This window comes from Rhinolophus sinicus, chromosome 1, assembly GCF_057876585.1.
Source record: "Rhinolophus sinicus isolate RSI-liver-muscle chromosome 1, RSI-T2T, whole genome shotgun sequence".
NCBI classification, from domain to species: domain Eukaryota; kingdom Metazoa; phylum Chordata; class Mammalia; order Chiroptera; family Rhinolophidae; genus Rhinolophus; species Rhinolophus sinicus.
This window is the reverse complement of record NC_142501.1, coordinates 141,162,030-141,181,060: the sequence shown is the minus strand read 5'-3', so window position 1 is coordinate 141,181,060 and position 19,031 is coordinate 141,162,030. Positions and strand designations below refer to the sequence as shown.

The 19,031-nt window shown below is 35.5% G+C and overlaps 2 protein-coding genes and 1 long non-coding RNA gene across 25 annotated transcripts in view; 1 reads left to right on the top strand and 2 right to left on the bottom strand.

The window, feature by feature from the left end:
* The window catches only part of LOC141569977 (uncharacterized), a 28,804-nt gene extending 17,264 nt beyond the window's left edge, over window positions 1-11,540 (bottom strand). The window contains exons 1-3 of one of the 2 annotated variants that reach the window (XR_016018500.1): window positions 11,409-11,540; window positions 7,317-7,401; window positions 6,230-6,341 (exon numbers count right to left, since the gene is read on the bottom strand). This is a non-coding gene — a long non-coding RNA (uncharacterized LOC141569977). Of the gene's footprint in view, window positions 1-6,229; window positions 6,342-7,316; window positions 7,402-8,579; window positions 9,208-11,408 lie in introns of those variants that run through there. The other variant, XR_012493732.2, reaches the window with a different exon arrangement.
* The window catches only part of NSUN7 (NOP2/Sun RNA methyltransferase family member 7), a 32,821-nt gene extending 19,474 nt beyond the window's left edge, over window positions 1-13,347 (top strand). For all 5 annotated transcript variants that reach the window (XM_088790016.1, XM_088790022.1, XM_074324601.2 and 2 more), the window contains 4 exons: window positions 400-501; window positions 3,690-3,807; window positions 10,155-10,278; window positions 10,808-13,347. In XM_088790016.1, the coding sequence (XP_088646142.1) occupies window positions 400-501; window positions 3,690-3,807; window positions 10,155-10,278; window positions 10,808-11,446 (983 nt within the window). In that variant the 3' untranslated portion in view covers window positions 11,447-13,347. The remainder of the gene's footprint in view (window positions 1-399; window positions 502-3,689; window positions 3,808-10,154; window positions 10,279-10,807) is intronic.
* An 819-nt stretch (window positions 13,348-14,166) lies between these two features.
* Window positions 14,167-19,031, bottom strand: part of APBB2 (amyloid beta precursor protein binding family B member 2) — a 335,778-nt gene continuing 330,913 nt past the window's right edge. For 17 of the 18 annotated variants that reach the window (XM_019751904.3, XM_019751912.3, XM_019751900.3 and 14 more), the window contains one exon: window positions 16,346-17,960. In XM_019751904.3, coding sequence (XP_019607463.2) covers window positions 17,793-17,960 — 168 coding nt within the window. In that variant the 3' untranslated portion in view covers window positions 16,346-17,792. Of the gene's footprint in view, window positions 17,961-19,031 lie in introns of all 18 variants that reach the window. The other variant, XM_088789996.1, reaches the window with a different exon arrangement.

Here is a 19,031-nt window from a genome sequence, read left to right as displayed (position 1 = left end):
ATTTTGTGTTCTTTCGTACTCAGATCTTAACTTATAGCCCATCAGTTTCTACCTTGGAAAATAAATCTTATTTTCTCTTTTCCTCTATTAGTCTCCAGACTGACTGCATTCTCTCTTCTGTTCCTAAATGACTTACTTGGTTAGTTGGATGACTATCTCATAAGAACTTGGAGAAAAAAGAAAAACAATTTTAAAATCATAAAACACTACCTTTGTCAATTTAATTTTTTAATATTTAATTCAGCATTTTTAGCATACTATCTATTTAGTTTTAATAAGTATTTTCCATAAACCTCTCAGTAATAGAGAAAAATGATTGAAAAATTAAATAATGTGGTAATAGCAGTATATGGAAAATATCTAATAGTGATATATTTTAAAGTAGTTATTTGCATTTAGATACAGGTTTACTTAAAGATTTCTCTCAAGGCGGCACGTCAGAAGATAAACTTCATGTTCTTGCTCAACAGCAATATGAACAGCTAACACATGCAATGAAATGTAAGTTGGTTATCTGTGTAAAATTAAAATATGTTACAAATCTTAGAAACATTAATACTTCATTTCTCTATTATAATCAGGAAATGAGGGGTAAACCATAAGTGAATTTCTCAGACTAATCAAGTCTAAACACCTTCAAATAACAAAATATTTATTTTTACCAATTTAATCTAAGTCTATAAAAAATATGCTTGATTATCATTTTTAACAGAGGTTAGCAAGCATAATTGACAGTTTCTTAATGCTGAAGTGAAATAATTATGTGCGTCCATTTTTGTACAGTTTCATCTTCTCTCTTTTTCTTTGGCTTCTTACTTGATGTAATTTTTAAGTGATTTCCTTTTTTAAATAATTTTTTTTTTACTTTTCAATTACATTTGACATACAATATTATATTAGTTTCAGGTGTGCAACATAGTGATTAGACATTTATATAGCTTACAAGGTGATTACCCCAATAAATCTAGTACCCATCTGATACCATACAAGATTATTACAATATTAATGACTATATTCATTATGCTGTGCTTTACATCCCTATGACTATTTTGTAACTGCCAGTTTATACATCTTAATCCCTTCCTCTTTTTCACCCATCTCCCCAAGCCCCTGCCATCAAGCAATCATCAAAATGTTGTCTATATCTATGAATTTATTTCTGTTTTGTTTGTTTGTTTATTTTATTCTTTAGATTCTCATATATGTGAAATCATATGGCATTTGTCTTTCTCTGTCGATTTCATCCACTCAGTATAATACTATCTAGGTCCATCCATGTTGTTGCAGATGGCAAGATTTCATTCTTGTTTATGGCTGAGTAATATTCCATTGTATATATCTACCACCTCTTCTTTATCTATTCATCCACTGATGGACACCCAAGCTGCCTCCACATCTTGGCTATTGTAAATAATGCTGTAATTAACATATGGATGCACATGTCCCCTTGAAGCAGTATTTTGGGTTTCTTTGGGTAAATACCCAGAAGTGAGATTATTAGGTCCTTCTCTGTCTCTTGTTATAGTCTTTGTTTTAAAGTCTACTTTGTCTGTTTAAGTATTGTTACCCTAGCTTTTTTTCATTTCCATTTTCATGAAATATTTTTCCATCGCTTTACTTTCAGTCTGTGTGTGTCTTTCAATCTGAAGTGAGTGCCTTGTAGGCAGCATATTTAAGAGCCTTAGGGAATCCCCAGGGTGGGGCGAATGGTGTTAGCTACGTTGACAGAGACTCAGATATGGCACCTGCCTAAGTCTGCATGCTGGGGGTAGGGACTGTTCCACAAAGGAACGATAGCTTCCTTCAGCTTTTCTGTCTAGAAGGAAGCTGCCCCTCCAGCCCTCACCCAGAAGCTAGACAATTCGGTTCTTCTCTGCATGTCCCTGGTGCCTTTTGAGCTGCTGCCCCAGTGCTGGAGCTCAGAGTGAGTGAGTCTGTCAGTGAGTAAGTCCGTGTGCAGATCCTTTGAGAGGAATGCCTGGGACTCCAGCCACCCTCTGTGTCACTAAGCCACAATCTCCACTGGTTTTCACAGGTAGAAGTTGTGAGGACTTCTCTCCGTGGCACTGGAACCCTGGGCTGGGGAGCCTGGTCAGGGGCTGAGACCCCTCGCTCCTCATGGGCCCTCGACAGCTGAGATATTCCTCCCTATTTTAACAGCCAACGTGGGTGTGGGACCAACCTGTTCTGCATCTCCACCCCTTCTACCAGTTTCGACGTGGCTTCTTTTGTATGTCCTTAGTTGTAGGATGTCTGTTCAGCTAGACCTCAGACAATTCTCAATGATGGTTCTTCTGTAGTTTACTTGTAATTTTGATGTGGTGGTGAGAGGATGCAAGAACAGTGTTTTCCTACTCCACCATCTTGACTGGAAATCTCTTAGTGTAATTTTTTTGCTGTTACTGAACCTGCCTCTAACAACTCTTTACAATCCAAATTTTAATCCAACTCTTATTTCTCTTAGTGCTAAGTAGAGAATAGAGAGATGCAATAACAAATAAAGCCTAGATCTGTTAATTTGATATCTGAATAATAAAGCTCTGTAAGTATTTATATTATTGCTTCAATCACTGCATTTAGGTCTGAGTACCATTTAGTTTCTGAGTACCACTGCCCTTCATCACATGGATATGAAAATCTAGAAGTCCCTGAGAAATTATATAAACTTTTGTTAATTCAGTGCGTGTTTATCAAATGCCAACTGTGGGTCAGGCATTAAGCTGGGTGTTAGGGATATGAGTGTGAATCAATTCTGACCTCCGAAGGCTCAAAGGTAAGTATAGGGTATTGATAATTCAGTATAAAGATATAGCATATATGAGGTAGAAAAAAGACAAAGTGTAAAGCACAAAAAAGGTCTGTCCTTTTAGTTGATGCTACTAATAAACATTAATTTAAACCTGATAGTATATATATGATCTATGAAATTAAGTTGGTTGGAAAATTAGGAAGTTGTTAAATGAATTTTTTTGATGCCTTCTCTGATTATTCTTTTTTAAATTTTAGTATCATCTCCTGAAACTTACTGTCTTCCCTACCTGCTTTGTTTTTCTCTATATAGCTTTTATTACCTAATAATATTATATAGTTTTTCTATTTATTTATATCTTGTCATGCCAATAAGACATAGACAGTAAGCTCCCCAAGGGTAGAGATTTTTGTCTGTGTATCTTGGATGGTTAGAACAGGGCCTACCACATAGTAGGTACTTGGTGGTAAGTGTGAATAAATGAGTTGCAGGAAATAGCATTACCTCATTCTTTTTACAGGTGAAAAATTTGCGAGTTTGAGTAATTTTCCCAGGTTCTTAAATAACAGAATTGGGAATGACATCTATATCTGTCTGTTCCTAGAGTCTTTTAAAGCAGTTATATGATATGGCTTATGAAAGAATGACTGGAAGTATCAATCTCATGGTAATCTGCAGTATTTATTTGTCTGTGTTTGTAACTAGTTTGGTCACATTGATTGAATTTTCAATTTCCGTACAATCCAGTTAGATTTACTTACTTATTGGCCACAGTCTATATTAATAATACATGCTACGAAGGGGAGCATGCAAGCATCTATGGAAATCATTCCCATCAAAACCATGTAGTATTAGTATGAACAGATGTTTGGAAACACAGCAAATCTGTTTAGGATTGTTAATGGGGTCATTGTGTTAATTACATCTTCTTTAAATATAGTTACTAAAGCTCAAGCAGTTGTTTACTGCACATGCTCAGTTTATCCAGAAGAAAATGAAGCTGTTGTTAAGAAAGCACTGGAATTTCAAGACCGTGGGATTAAAGTACAACTTTATAGGTAAGAAAGGACAGGATTCTTCCAAACAACTCAGCCAAATATTTTTGATTATGAAAAATTATGATTTTCTAAGTTGTATAAAGACATTCCACTTCCTTTTTGTCACACTTTCATGATGACCAAATAGCCTAACTTCTTACAACTTTAACGTAAGTTCTGTAGAGCCTTTACAATGACTTGGTATGAAGATTTTCTTATACACTAGATTCCTGTTGTTGTATTGTTAAAGCTAAAAGTCATTTTGGCTTTGACTTGATTGGTTTCTGGAAAAAATGAATCTAAACTTTATATCTGGAGTGTTACGCACATCCATGCCTCAGTAGAAGAAAAATAAATATATAAAATAACCTTAGAAACTAGACAGAAAATTAAATTAGATGTTTATTATCTGAAAACATACATTTCTTAGACCTTTTTAGCCTTTGGCACCCAGAAGAACTGAGGTAAAAATAGCCTAAATAACTATAGCAGTTTCTGCGTAAAAATGCTGCAGCAAACTATGGGGAGAGAAGAAAACTAGTAGTATTACATTTGAACTATGGACATCAAAATAAGGAGTAGACCTAAGACTCTATGACAAAATTAGTTCTTCAAGACTGTGACAATTAACAAGGTATTTAAAAATATTTCCTTCTATTTTTTACCTGTGCTCATATTCTGAACTTTTCCTTCAATTCTTACAGTAGGTTCTTACTATGCATATGGTTAACTTCCTTATTTTAATTTGATATTTTCCCTTTGCCCATTCACAAGTGGATATGCTAATCACATCTGTATTTCCCTTCTTATTTTACTTCCTTATTTAGTAACACCTGTTTGTAGCTAACAGCCCACCTTAAGTTCTGAGATATTCTCAATATAGCATTAGCTAAATCACCATCTAGTGGCAAAGAGAATTATTACAGGTATATAATCAAATTTATCAATGTAGATGACTTCACCTATAAGTATAGGATTCTAAGAATGTAATATGAGAAAAATGGAGGAACATCTGTATTTTATTTCACTAGATTTTACTTCAGGTAGGCCATGATTATTTATTAATCTCTAATACGGTATAAAATACACAAGTAATATTTAAGGATATATTATAAAGAGAATAATCTGGGATTTGGGCTCAAATTGGAGTGTTTACAAGTGTTTATAAAAGAAGTTTAAAACTACTTGTTGGGGATACTGTCAAAAGAAATTATGAATTGCTTAGGGAAGTATACTATGTGGCCTCTAAAACTCATTTCTTAATTCCCAAAGTAGTAGAATTTAGGTTTGACAGCAATATTACATGCCATCTAATTAATCACCTGTTGCTAACATTTCCTTTTAATATCCCAGAAATATTCAGCTGATTTTGGACTTTAACCATCATTACCTATGTTAATGCAACTTTTTTTCTTGTCCCCTATTGTAGAAACTTCAAAGTTACAGAAATGCTAACTTAAAACTAATAAGTTTTTCCAAATTTTACCCTTGTAGGTATAATCATTAACAGTTTGATTTGTAGTCTTTCAGGTTTTCCGGCACCAAAGGTTGTAGACATTTTAAGTTTTAATTGGTATTGTCAAATTACTCATCAAAATACAGAGGGTGCCAAAAAAACTGTATACACATTTTAAGAAAGGAAAAACTGTATTAAAATTGTAATACTCAGTATATACCGATAACAAAAGATGAATACAAGTCATGTGTATACGTTTTTTTGGCTCCCCCAGTATATCCTCCATATACCTGTTTCCCCACAGCTTCACAAACACAAGGTTTTATCAAACTTTTAAATCTTTACCAGTCTGAGGGGTGCAAAGATGAGAGCTCATTGTTAATTAAATTTTCATTTCTCTATCAATGAGTTTGGGCACATTTGCTGTCTACTCACTGAGCCGTGTAGTGTGAGGGAAATTAAGAGTGAGTAGTCTTCAAACATTTTTGCAATAGTTGAAAGAACACTCTTCAAATACTCCCTAAAATTTTTTTAAATAACGCTATGATTTTTTTCTATAAAGTTGACATTTAACATTTTTCATTATAAGTTTAAATTGTTGCAAAATATATTATTTCTGGAATATTATATTATCTATGTAATATATTTAAATATATTTCTGTTAAATGTTTGGATCTGCAGATTTATCTTTTTCAATTTATGGAAAATGCGGAATTTATTACCTATTTTACAATACTAGTTCTCATTGTCAAAAACAGATTGACCTTGTCAGGAAAAGTCTGACTTTACCTTTTAATTCAAATAAACATGTTAATATGCCCCCATGATTTACTTCTAATTTTTATCTAAGATAGATAGGTAGAAATGAGGGGAAGGAGAAGAAAGAAGACAGGGAGGGAAGAAAGAAGAAGAGGAGGAGGGAGAGAGGAAGGAAGTTCAAGAACAGAGCTTTTTCAGTGTTTGGCATCCTCTGAAAAGATTTCTTACCTAAACTCTGCTTTGCCATTGGGGAAGAGAGCCACATTCTTGAGTTGTCCCTTTGTTTAGCATCCTAGAGATTTTACCACCCAGGACAATGTGTTTCTTTGTTAAGGGAGCTCTGAAAGGAGAAGAAGGAAAGGTGGTTGTAACATATATGGATTGTATTACCTACCTCACTGCATCTTTGTGGAGACTGAATGTATTAATACATCAACAGTGCTTCGCACATAATAAATGTTCAATAAATGTAGCCTGTTTATGTTCTTTATCACTTTTTCAACTGTATTGTTCATCTTTTTTCTATGTTTTGTCGTTGTATGTTATGGATATTAGCTGTTTTCATGGGAACTACAAATATTTTTAAATAACAATTTTGCTTTATTGAAATCTCAAATTTCTGTGTAGACAGTTCTATCAATCTTTTCCTTATGGCTTCTACATTTTTTGTTATGTTGACCCTCGGCTTATAAATTCTTTTACCAGTTTTCCTTTAGTATTTTTATATTTAAATAATAGGTTTATCTGCTGTTTATTTTGGTAAAGGAGTAAAGTATGGATCATGCTTTATTTTTCCCCCCGAAATCCTTCTCCTCTCCCCTCACTGATTAAAATGCCACTGTTTTATATGCTAAAATCCCATCTATACTTCTGTGTGAGTCTGTAATTCTATTCTGTTCTGTTGATGTTTGTTTGGCTATTTCTATACTAATATGACAATGCTTCAAGTACTATAATTTTAAATGGTTTTCTTCTCAAATTTTATTAATTTTTAAATTGTAAGAACACTTACCCACATGTTTGTATCAAATAAAACAATCCAAAGATGCATAATGAGGTTAATAATTTCCTTCTTGTATCTCTCCACCTCCAAACACCAAAATGTCTAGCAGCTGGGGCAGGGTCCAGTGGTCTCTCAATGAGGCAGGTGTAACCCTTTTTTCCCTTCTATTATGTGAAGGTCTGGAGGGACACTAGGAAAGCTGAGGTAGCTAGAGGGCACCAAGCCGAACAGTAATATTTTTACCACTGGTCCAGCCATACCAGTGTGTACCAGTCAGATATGAGCCATAGGAATGTATGTGTACAGGCATACCTTGGAGATATTGTGGATTGGGTTCCAGAGCACCGCAATAACACGTTGCAATCTTTTTTGCTAGTAGAAGGGTCTTGCCTTCAATCTATAAAAAAAAAAAAATGCAATACCTATGAAGCAATACCTATGAAGCACAATAAAGAGAAGCACAATGAAACAAGATATGCCTGTATATGTTATGTTACAGATAATGTATACTCTAAATGCATGGAGCTGTTTCTGTTTTCATAAGTTTTTAAAATTGAAATATAATTCACAAACCATAATTCACCATTTTAAAGTGTACAATTCAGTGCTTTTTAGTATATTCAGGAAGTTGTGTAACCATCACCACTAATTCCAGAACATTTTCATCACCCCCAAAAGAAACTTCAGACCCACTAAGCAGTCACTTCTGATTTCTCTGTTCCCCTAGCTCCTATCAACCTACTTTCCGTCTCTATGGACTTGCCTATTCTAGCCATTTCATTTAAATGAAATCATACAATATCCAAATACAATCAACTCAAAAACTCCCAAATGCCATCGTCTAAGTTAGGTGTGAGACTCTGGGTATGAGCTTACTGTATTATTAAAAGAAAAGGGCAATAAATTAGGGTTTGGAAATCATTTTGTTATGTACAGGCAATTTCTGTAAGGTAACTTGACCAATCTTAACTATGGATTATTACCATTAAAAAAGCCTGTGTGTAGTTAAAATATATTACAGTCTATTAAATAAATATTTATTGAATACTTACTACGTACCAGGCAATGTTCTACATCCTATGAATGTATCAGTGAATTAAAACTGACAAAAATCCCAGCCTTCATATTTACATTCTGGAGCTAAATATGTTCCAAATTGGTAAGAAATAATCATTTTCAGAGAGTATTGTTTACCTCATATATAAGTGAAAACTGTTTTTGACATAGAAATATTTGTGTAGAGAACATATATGAACAGGCCTCAGAAACTCATTGTGTTGTTACAGAGATGGTGGAAGGAGCAACCAGCTCTCTTGCCTTTAGAACCCATACAGCTCAGTTCAGCCTTAACATTTACTTAAGTGCCACCATTTGCTGTACTCTGGCATGTTATTTGAAGTGATGTGTGTCTGCCCACACCCTGAGTGACCTCTATATCCCCTTACTCACCTTATGCCCCCGACACATGGAAATACTTGCTGTACCCTGAACATACATTTCCATGACACTTGGGCTTTTTTGTTCATGTTCTTGTTTTTGTCCAGAATCACCTTCTATACCTTAGTGGAAACTTACTGATTCTTCAATAGCACTGATGCTGCTTCCTCTGTGAAGTCTTCATATTTTCCATCTCCCATGGCCAGAGTTAATTATACTTTATTTTGTACTGCTACATAATTTTGTCTCTCCTTGGCTCAGCATTTTTATATTTATCTTTATTGTAAACTGATTAGGTTCTCCAACTAAATTGTAAGCAATGTAAGAGAATCAATTAGAATTTTATTTATGTAGTTTGCACTTAGTAGGCAAATAATGAATATACATTTTAAATGGTTTTAAATTTCAGAATATACAAAATTATTAATAAGAGTTCCTGATATTTTAATGTATGTAGAAAAGTGTTTATTGCTTTAAATGTATTTTAATTGTAAAAGCATGGCGATATAAGTATTATTATTTACAAATGAACCACTTACTATTTAATGAGAAATTAAATAGTAAATATAAAAAGTTTTATTTTAAATATATTAGTGATTAGAGATTTTTGTATTTCTGACACAAAGTCTTTTCTTTGTTATGTACTTTCTTGAACACTGCATAACCCATCCATTAATACTCAAAACAGTTATTGGGAAGAATAATGTAGTTAAAATGGTAGCCCATTGTAATTGTGCAAAAAGTAACAAAGAAGTCATACCTTTTGTATTTTGACAACGTGGAAGAAAAGGATATTTTGGATTTTACCTTTGTGATTACTATACTTATTTATATATTTTGATAATGGGAGCCTTTTTTGTAACATATCAATGACTTGGGGAAGAGTTTTTAATTTGTGGAAAGGTTGGTATTCTTGGCATACGTAGTTGTTTAAAGATGGAGGACTTGGAAAGCAGCATAAATTATGAACTAACATGAAATATTAGAGTTTTAAAGTTATAATAGTGTCACCGGAGGCTCACAGGGATGTCCAAGAGAGGACTCAACGCAGAGCAGTGGCGACCAGGTTCTTGGCTCCACACGAGAAAAAACTCAAGAGGGAGACAGACACAAGAAAGCACAGGAAATTTATTGAAAGTACACACGTGAGAGGGAAATGTGGGTGAACTCAGAGAGCGAGTGGCATCGAGGCAGTCCTGACCAGGGGTATTTATACCTCCCAGGGGCAGGATTTGGTGATGTCCCATGGACATGGCTTCTCATTTTCCTCCCACTGGGTGGGATCCTCAGTTCCTTCCTAATTCCTCTTCCAGAACTGGCATGGCGTCAGATGTATGATGGGCGTTGTAGTAACCACAATGCCAATGACATTATAATGATGTTATAATTAGCTGAAGATCAGGTCCTGGCCCAAGGGATTTTCCTTGCTGCATGAAACTCGTCTTGTTCTTCTTTAGCTGCAGCTGCCGGATACCGTTACTTGTGTAACCAGTGAGGCGCCTCACCTTGTAGCCTGGAGGGGGTTGTCGATTTTCTAGACTACCTATCCTGCCTCAGTAGTATTGTACTGCTTCAGCATTTTATCCCTGTTTGGAATTTTTGTTTAAGTGATTGGTTAAACATAATGGAAGAATATTTGTTGCAATTTACTGTGTCCCTTGATTGGCAAATCAGCCATTCTAATTGTGCACTGTTTGCTCCTGTCCACTGCAGGCTCAGTCCTCCCGTCCTTCCACTGTGCTCCTTACAGGAAATACATTTGTCTACAGATAACTTTTTCAGAATAGAACCATCTGAAATTACCAATGGCTGTTTTCTTTCTGTTCTAACAAGGGAGGTAAGGGGAAATAAAAATCCCAATGCATATACTTTGTAATTAAGAATCAACAAAGCATTATAAAAGTGACCTAGTAACTTTATGAACATTTTGTAGTGGTGTGCTTATTTTATAAATAGCTAAAGGGCCGAAAACATTATTACTGTGTAGCAAAAAAATAAAATAAAAAATCCCTATTTCTATCTTTATACTTCTGAGGGCTCCTTCCTTGTCTGACCTCCACCCCCACCACTACAAACAAGCACTTTGCCAGCATCTACTTAGTCTATTTTACATACAAGAAATAAGCTCTGTAATTGTTTTTTTGTTTGTTTTTTTTTGGGGGGGGTCAGGTTCATAAATGGGGAAGTACAGAAAAAGTCATTTGCTGAGGCTTATGGGATATATTAGGGACTAAGGCCTGAAAAAACCAGTATGACAGATTTTTTAGTATGACATACTCTTATTTTTGCTTAAACACTGATAAATATTTGTAATATACCCACTAATAGCTAACTCTCACATTTATTAACTGCTTCTTTAATTGTAGCGGGACCCATCTGAGACAGTATCTGTGAAAGATGTTTTGGCTCGCGCTGCAGCAAAGGGTCTACTGGATGGGATTGAGTTGGGTAAATCTTCAAAACAAGAGAAGAAGAAGAAAAAATCAAAAACATCATTGCCAAAAGCTTCCACTACTGATGGTAACAGCATCCAAATGAAAATTGCTGAGTTCCTGAATCGAGAAACGAATGCAAATGCTAATCGGTCAGAAACATCAACAACGAAAGCATCTCTTCCACAGAAAAATACAACTCAAGTGGGTCCTCCCTCACAGGTCAGAAAACCCAGCAAGCCTGCCACCAACCCTTTAGTGCCTGCATTTATGAAGAACACAGCTCCCTCCAGACCGTATGAACGTCCGACACACTTGGTAAGACGTCGCCCAGAGGACAGAATGGTTGCACTGAAACCTGTAGAGATTGTTTTGCCTCCAGTAATGCTGCCATTTTCAAGTCCCCAACTGATCAGACCTCAGATACCAACTCAACATTTTTACTGTCATTGGGTTGGACCCAAGACTGTTGTGCCCAGTTACTTTTCCACACCATCAATATCCAGAAAAGGGGAAAAGCCTAAAGAAAACTTACCTTCCTCACTACTCAGATGTCGCCGACCATGGCTTTGACTGTCTTGTGTTGTTTTTTACAGGGGTCAAGAGCAGTTGATTTTTTTTTCAAAGTCTGCTATTTCTCTGAAGGTTAGACATTCCTACACAAGATACACATCCTTTTGGTCACTTAGTTTCGTCTGAATGTGATATTACCTTCAAGAGAATTAAGACAAATGAGAAACAATAATGGAGGTGGTTAAGCAAAGCAAAATTAAGAGATTTCAACAGCTCAATGCTGATCTGTTCTAGAATGTCCACTTGTAGACTCAGTATCAACTGTTGGAACTTGTCTGACTCTTGTTCACTTTCAGTGTGGACTTAGGACACCACTTTTAAAAAGAAAGCTGCAACAATTTTTCCTGAAGGGAAAAATTTGCCTCATGACAGGCCTTTTATCAAACTTAATTTGTGAGGCAATTTAATAGAAAGCAGATGTGGAGAAGACGCTACCCTGTGCACCGACTTCAGCGTCTAGTCAGTTGTAGTTGAACATTTTGAGTCATTATTGAGATTCTCAAATATCAAACTAGTCTTTAAGCAGGAGGTGCTGTAAGTTTTGTAATGTGGTTGAGGATGAGTAGAAAGGATAAGTTCCAAATTTCCAGGCGAGGGTAGTTCAGATGTCCATTTACAGAGTGAAAACTGTTGAGAGCTTCCAGGACCCTGAGCAGATCGAACAGAATCAGCTCTCCCTGCTATTTATGCCAAATACTGTTGTAAAAAAGTGACTGTGAGCAATTTTCCATCTAAATAGTAATAATTCTGAGGAAGAGGCAAACTCTTGAATACAAGTGACATCTATTGTTGAAGAAACCCGTAACAATTTCTGATTCTATTCAAAGATCAGGTCAAATACTAAAATCTACAAGTCATTTCAAATGGCACACAGTAATCAAATTTTGGTAAATCATTTCTGATGCACAATTAAATATAGCACTGTTAATTATATTAAAAGTCAATTCATTTTGAATGTATTATCAATTGCGTATCAAAAGTTGGCATGATTATCATTTCTGGGTCTATCGATCTTTTTTCATTATGGCAAAAGAAACTGCTTGACATGAAATCGAGTAAGTTACAACTATAAGTGCTATTGTTTAAAAAATGTACAGACACATTCATAGTTTGAATTTAGTTCTAGTTTCAGAATCCAGTTGTGTTGCATAGTGTTCCGTAAATCTCTAAATGTTCAGATGGCATGATTTTAGGAGAACATTATCTTCTAGATGAATGCTTAGGTCTATTTCAGCTCTTACATTCTATCTTTCTTTTCTAACTTGAAGTGAGGATAAGAAATGGTGAATATAATTTTAGTAGTAGTAAGTTAACTTTTAGCTGAAGATTTACATTTATCGGTAAAAATTGTCAGTGAAGAAGCAAAACTTTTAATATTCGAACGAGGCTTATTGCATTTTAAATTCCGAAAGCATTCTCATGACTCTTAAAATGTACAGAAATATTTTGAGTGCTCAGATTATTTTACTAATTTAAAAAATCAAAAATGATGTATTGCTTTTCTAAAAATTAGTGTTTCATCCTTACACCCACTCTCTGGCGTAGAGTATTCTGTACCTCTGGGGGCCGGTGCAGTTGAACTGAACTTGGTTTGGTGAAGAGCTGCTGTTTTATCCCAGGAATCTTTTATCTTTTTCCTGCCCTCTTCCCCCTGCCTCAGGCTGGAAAAGTAAGTACTCCATCGTGCAAAAGTAGCAGGTTTGAGATTTTAATTTTTGTGATGTTAAGAAAATTCATGAAATAGTTCAGGATATTTTTCTGATCTCTCTAGCAGCATGATTCACGTCGTGTCACAACCTGAACCACTTATATTCAGTATATGATAACATGCATCTTGTCACTAAATTATTTTTCTCTTTAGAAGTCTATGGAGACTCCGAATTAAACCACTCATAATTAAACCTGCGGTTTTCTTCTTTGAGATTTTTCTAAGAATGACATACCAATTATTTAAAAAATTTAAATAGTAAAAAGTACTTGGAATAAAAACAGGATGTGAGCATTCTAGTGAGAGTATTGGTAACACTGACATTCTTCTTTCTTGAGCTTCTTAGAATCAAGTGTTGCAAAAATCTAAAATGGAGTTACTGTTATTTAGATAATCCAATAGCAAATTCAGATTTTGACCTGAAATTATTTATCACTATAGTACCTGAAACCAAAATGAAATTTTGTTCCTTGAGAGTAATTGCCTTTGATAGAGTAAGAGATAAACTACCAGGGGAAATGGAAGATGAACCAAAAATGGGTACATACTTTTTAAATTCTATGTATCATCTTCCACATATCTAACAGTTAAACTAAATCCGATTCAACTGACTTGTTTTTCTAGTTACCTTTGACTTGGAATTTAGTGCTTGTAAAACTCTATTCTTCATTCTGTGTCAGGTTCTTAAAGGAAATCGAAAATAGACTATCTTAGCACTAGAAGGACTGCTTACACCCGCCTCACGCTGGTGACGAAATAGGCTTGTCATCCAGAATGTCGACTGTTCTTCCAAATAAGAACAGTGTGATAAATGACTCAAAATTTATTTTCTAGTTCTTACCAGGTGGAAATAGGCAATAACTAATCACAGCAGTTACTGATGTAACTAATTACATTACTAAAATTATTTTTGAGGTAAGAATAATTCTGAAAATGACTAATGAAGAGACACTAAACTTCTATTTCTATTCCTGGATATATGACTGAGATGTCAGATAAATGAGCCAAACACTTTATGCAGCTAAGTTTATTCTCACAACATGTTACATTTAATTGTGTAAAAGTGGACAACAGTAAAAGGGGTAAAAAGCAAAACCAAATGTTCTTTCAGGATAAACAAATTGCTTTGGATGGCAGGGGGTGCTCTCATCGATAAAGTGTGAACAGTATTTTTTCCCTGAAGCTGAAATAAACTTCATTTTACTGGCCGTGTAACACATGTCACGCTGTGTATTAAGTAAGCCTGGCACACTAGAGAGCGAATGGTTTTACTAGTTAAATTGTGCTAACATCAGAGAATTATTTTTTTCATGTTCTTAAAATCTTGAATTTGTGTTGCAATGCTTATGAAACGAGTGTGTCATACAAGAAAAGGAGGAAAGATTTAGGGCTTCTAGTAAACTACCTTCTGTAGTCGTCTTACCAATGCCCATCATAAAATCATAAAGTGGATTTTTTAAAAAGTAGCAGTGCCAACAGTTTACACCAAGAACTTATTTTAATGGAAATGAGCCTAATGTGGCTTCATGCATCAGACAGACACAAACAAAAATAATGGTCCTCATTAGCTACGGGTGGAAACAAAGGGTACATGGACTTGTGTCTCTCCTTTAGATGCGATCACACTGCTGTGAAGGATATAGAAACGGTGCTTCCGTTTGCAAAGGGAAACTTTTAGCCACAGGCATGTTGGCCGTTCCCCCAATGCTGCTCAGGAGCACACAGATGAGGCGGGTTGGGCTGTCTAGCTTTCAAAAACTAAAGGGAACTTAAAGCATTTTGCCTTTTCTTCTACGTACTCTAATAAAATGTGACTACAAGTCATTACCAAACCACCTTTTAGGCAATGTATATAGTTCACTGAGATTCCTTAGCCCTGGATACAGTGTGAGATAATATCCAGGGAAGATAACAACACAATAATGCAGTATATTTCCGTAAAAATAGAATAAATAAAATAAAAATATTTTAAGCTGTATTTAACAGGTTGATTAAAAAATGGTAAGACATACAAGGCATAGTGAACACTGGCTGCCTGTTTACCGAGTCACAGATACAAAGAATGCATAGGTAACTGAAGTGTCACTACAATATCAGGTAAGACACTGGCATCCTTTCACAGAAAAATGCACACATACTTTCATACATACTTTTTGGCCATGGCAGAATGTGTCTGAACGTACTGTTTAACATAAGTAATGCTACAAAATTAATCGCGTTTAGTATGCAAAGCTATCTTCAAAACAAAGTATCTGCAGTAAAGTTTTCAATACATAAAGGCTATCATTCATCCTAAAGTATCCTATAATTGCATATATAAATCAGTTTGCTACTTAAAGCTAGTTCAGTATTCTTGATCCTGAAAACAAACAAACATATGCCTTAAAAATAAACGGGTTTCTGGTAGAGATTTCCAATATAAAAGTGGACTACTTGTTCCGAATTTTGAAGTGTATTACACTGAAACATTTCACTGTGGAGATCAAGATGAAAGATCATGATTGAATTTTGAACAGCTTTCAAAGGGCACAGGAAGGATTTTCTTAATGCAATACCTTAAGATGGCATTGATTACTTCGGCTAGAGGTACATAAGCTGGTGAGCAGAACTCATTTCTAGAGTGGCATCTTTTTTGTCCTAACACTAAGGTGCTAGCAACAATTCCAGAATTCTGAGAGAACAGGCAGGAGGCCAACTACTCATTCCATCATGTTCTCTGGTAGCCTCGTATCATGAATCAGAAATCTCTCTACCACGTAACATCATCCCTGGAAAACCTGGCTGGTTGAACAGGCGGTAGTGCACGTGGCATCCTATCCTCTGTAACACGTTCGAGGCACTGCAGGGAAACAGTCCCGGACAGAAAGAAGGCAAGGTTCATCATTCATACCACTGTGTGAGTAATTTAAACACATTTCCCTACTTATCCAGGGAATTCTAAGATTTCCTGACAACTGGATATGCCCAGAGTAATTTTGGAAAGACTTCCCGACTGGTGTGGAAACGTAACTTGTAACTGGGAGCTGGGAAGTGTGGGTCCTGGTTCTGGTTTTTTCATTAACTTTTGTGAGATCTTAGGCTGGGTGACTGGGCCTCTTGGTACGTCCTACTTTTCTCAGATACATTTAGTACCTTCTCTCCCGTATAAGGCTCAAATGTGACAAGAATGTGGAAACCATTTGACAAGTACATAGCAGTGAATAAAGCAGTTACTTTTATTACTGGGTGTTGTAAAATGTTAATTTTGACATTAGAAAACAACACTAATGTTTAGATTGATCTCCTTAGTAAATTCCTTTTAAAACAATGTCAACAGGGTCTAAATATGTGAATCTTTACAGCTAAGTTTCATATTTATATAGAGAGAAGCAGGAAAGTGTATTTTGGGGAAAATTGTTAAATAGTCCATTGTTTTATGCATATTTTGCTGTAATAGGAAATTTTTAACTCTTGAAAATAAAATGGAAAACAAATATAGATTTAAAAATATCTCTAGTGGAGTCCAACAAAGTCTAATACTAAATACATAAATTCAAGAAAGGTTCAATTTAGTATAATTTGTTGCCATGGACAATACATGATGGACAGACAGCTTTCTGGGCAAAAAGCATTAGGGTGAAGTAAGATTGAGCGAGATCTCCGAGAATCCTAGCAGAACGTTTACTTCGGAGGTGGACTTGGACGAACAAAACATGGTGGTGAAGATGTGAAATATAAATGACATTTCCTCAACTCCAAATTGCATATTTGCTAATTAGCAAACTAAGGACGAAAGGCTTATGAGGAATATTCCATTTTAATGTTTATGTAGAGAATGGCCATAGTGAACTATAATTCTCTAGCTGCATTGTACAATATAAGGCAGAAGTTTGAATATGTCCCACCCAAATGCATTATGATTTTGATAATCTCTTTCTTTTAATAATCAGCTTGAAAACCATCTGGAAAAAAAGGCTAATTTTTTCGATTTTAATTTCTGAAATTTGGTTTTTCAATTTTGAAGTTTCACTTTTTTTCCCCGCAAAACCCCACAAACAGCTGTAGACATGAAATGGTGTCCATGTGTCAAAGAGCTCATCAAGGAAAGCTGTTAGTTGGTTTCTATACTGATGCCAAGAGCCAATTTTGTCAACCAAAAGGTTCATTTTATGAATAACTAAAACATCCTATTTTTACGGCATTTCAATGGTTTCTGGTATACAGTGTCTACTCCAATGCTGAAAACAGGGCCAAGTGCTGTTGGACTTCAAAGTTGCTTGTGACAGATCCAGTCAAGAAGACAGTGAAACTAATTCAGGCGTCATTCACTCCAAGGACTCAGCATTAGTTCACTAGGAGGGGTGTGGCCACAATCTTCTGTGTGTGAAGTTAAGTAATGTTCACGATATTTACAATAAGAAAAAGACCTTCCACTGCTCATGATGTAACTTACTGACAGCAAAAAATTAGTCATGCTTCTTTTCATATCACATGATGGTGGCAAGACGAGAGAACATGCTTGTCTAACACTGTTTGGTTAAGGATAAATTCTCTGAAGACAAAGCATCAGCAACTGAATGGAAGGTCGGATATCAGTTCATCTTTAGTGTAGCTATTCAATCTTCAGGTAAATATTACAGAATCCTTTAACATATGTAGCTAGGGCGTTTCTGTGACAGGGCGTTTCTGTTTCAAAGTGTCAATGAGGGACAAGACCCCTCGTTTTACATTGGTTGTGACTCTTCTGGTCACTGAGTCTGCTGGCGGAGGAGGTGGTCGAAGTTTCTGTGAAGGCGGCCTCGCTACCAAGCACTTCTGGTATCGTAACTGAAATAAAACAAAACATATTTTATGGTCATTAATAACGTATCCTCCCTTCTTGTTTAATGTGACTTTAATTCATCATTAATACATTTACTATCAAAAGTTAATGACCTAGCTCCTAAACATGAATTCAAGACTTTATTATTTTTTTCTTGAAGTGGAGCATTCTAAATTCTCTTAAAATATCATTAGGCTCCTCAAAGGTGTTTTGGCTTTTGCCATCTTTTTCTTCCATTCATCTCCACCCTCTACTTGTCCTCTATATTGACAGGCTGCAATTCACATACCTCTTAGTCAAACGGCTAATGAAAAAGGATGGGAAGAGATATTATTAATTACATTTTTCCTCAGAGACACATACAACGGCTAATGGAGAGACAGCATAATAGAAAGGGCACAGTTTCAGTCTAGGTTTTACTGCTTCTGAACCATATAACTCCAAGTTATTAAATCTCCGATTCTTCAGTTGTAAAATGGCTGAAGAATGGGGACCTTTACAGAGAGTGTTGTGATTACAGAGTACTTATAGAATGCCTAAAATAGGCCTAGCAATGCAGAAGGCAATCATAAATGTTTGTTCTCTTCCCTATTTCCTGCTTTAATAAATAAGATTGACATCTTAACAGATTTTAGGGCACATACAAGTCTAAATCTTACTAGATTAATTGAAAAAAACCATTAGCACTGGCACCATGGACAGTTTCTATCCTTCAAAAATATAACAACACAATCTACCTACCTTTGTATTAATGCCAAGATAAGTAATTCTTCAAAATTAGATAAAAAGTTAAAATTTATCAAATGGTTCTTTTCTTATCCAGGCACTTCAAAATAATTCCATGGTTGATATTTAAAAATCGACTTAAATATTAATAGGTTCCTCAGGACACTTGTGAAACAGGCCGATGTTTCCTCCGAGAAGCAGAAACCATCTACAGCAAGACGCGGGTCACAACGCTCTGTCAGAGCCCACAGTCCACAAAACTAGCCCCTGGCAATCCAATCATACCAGAAATGGTTTATCACGGTCTCCTCTGGGTAAGGTATCTTGCTAGGCCTGCATCTCAACCCAGA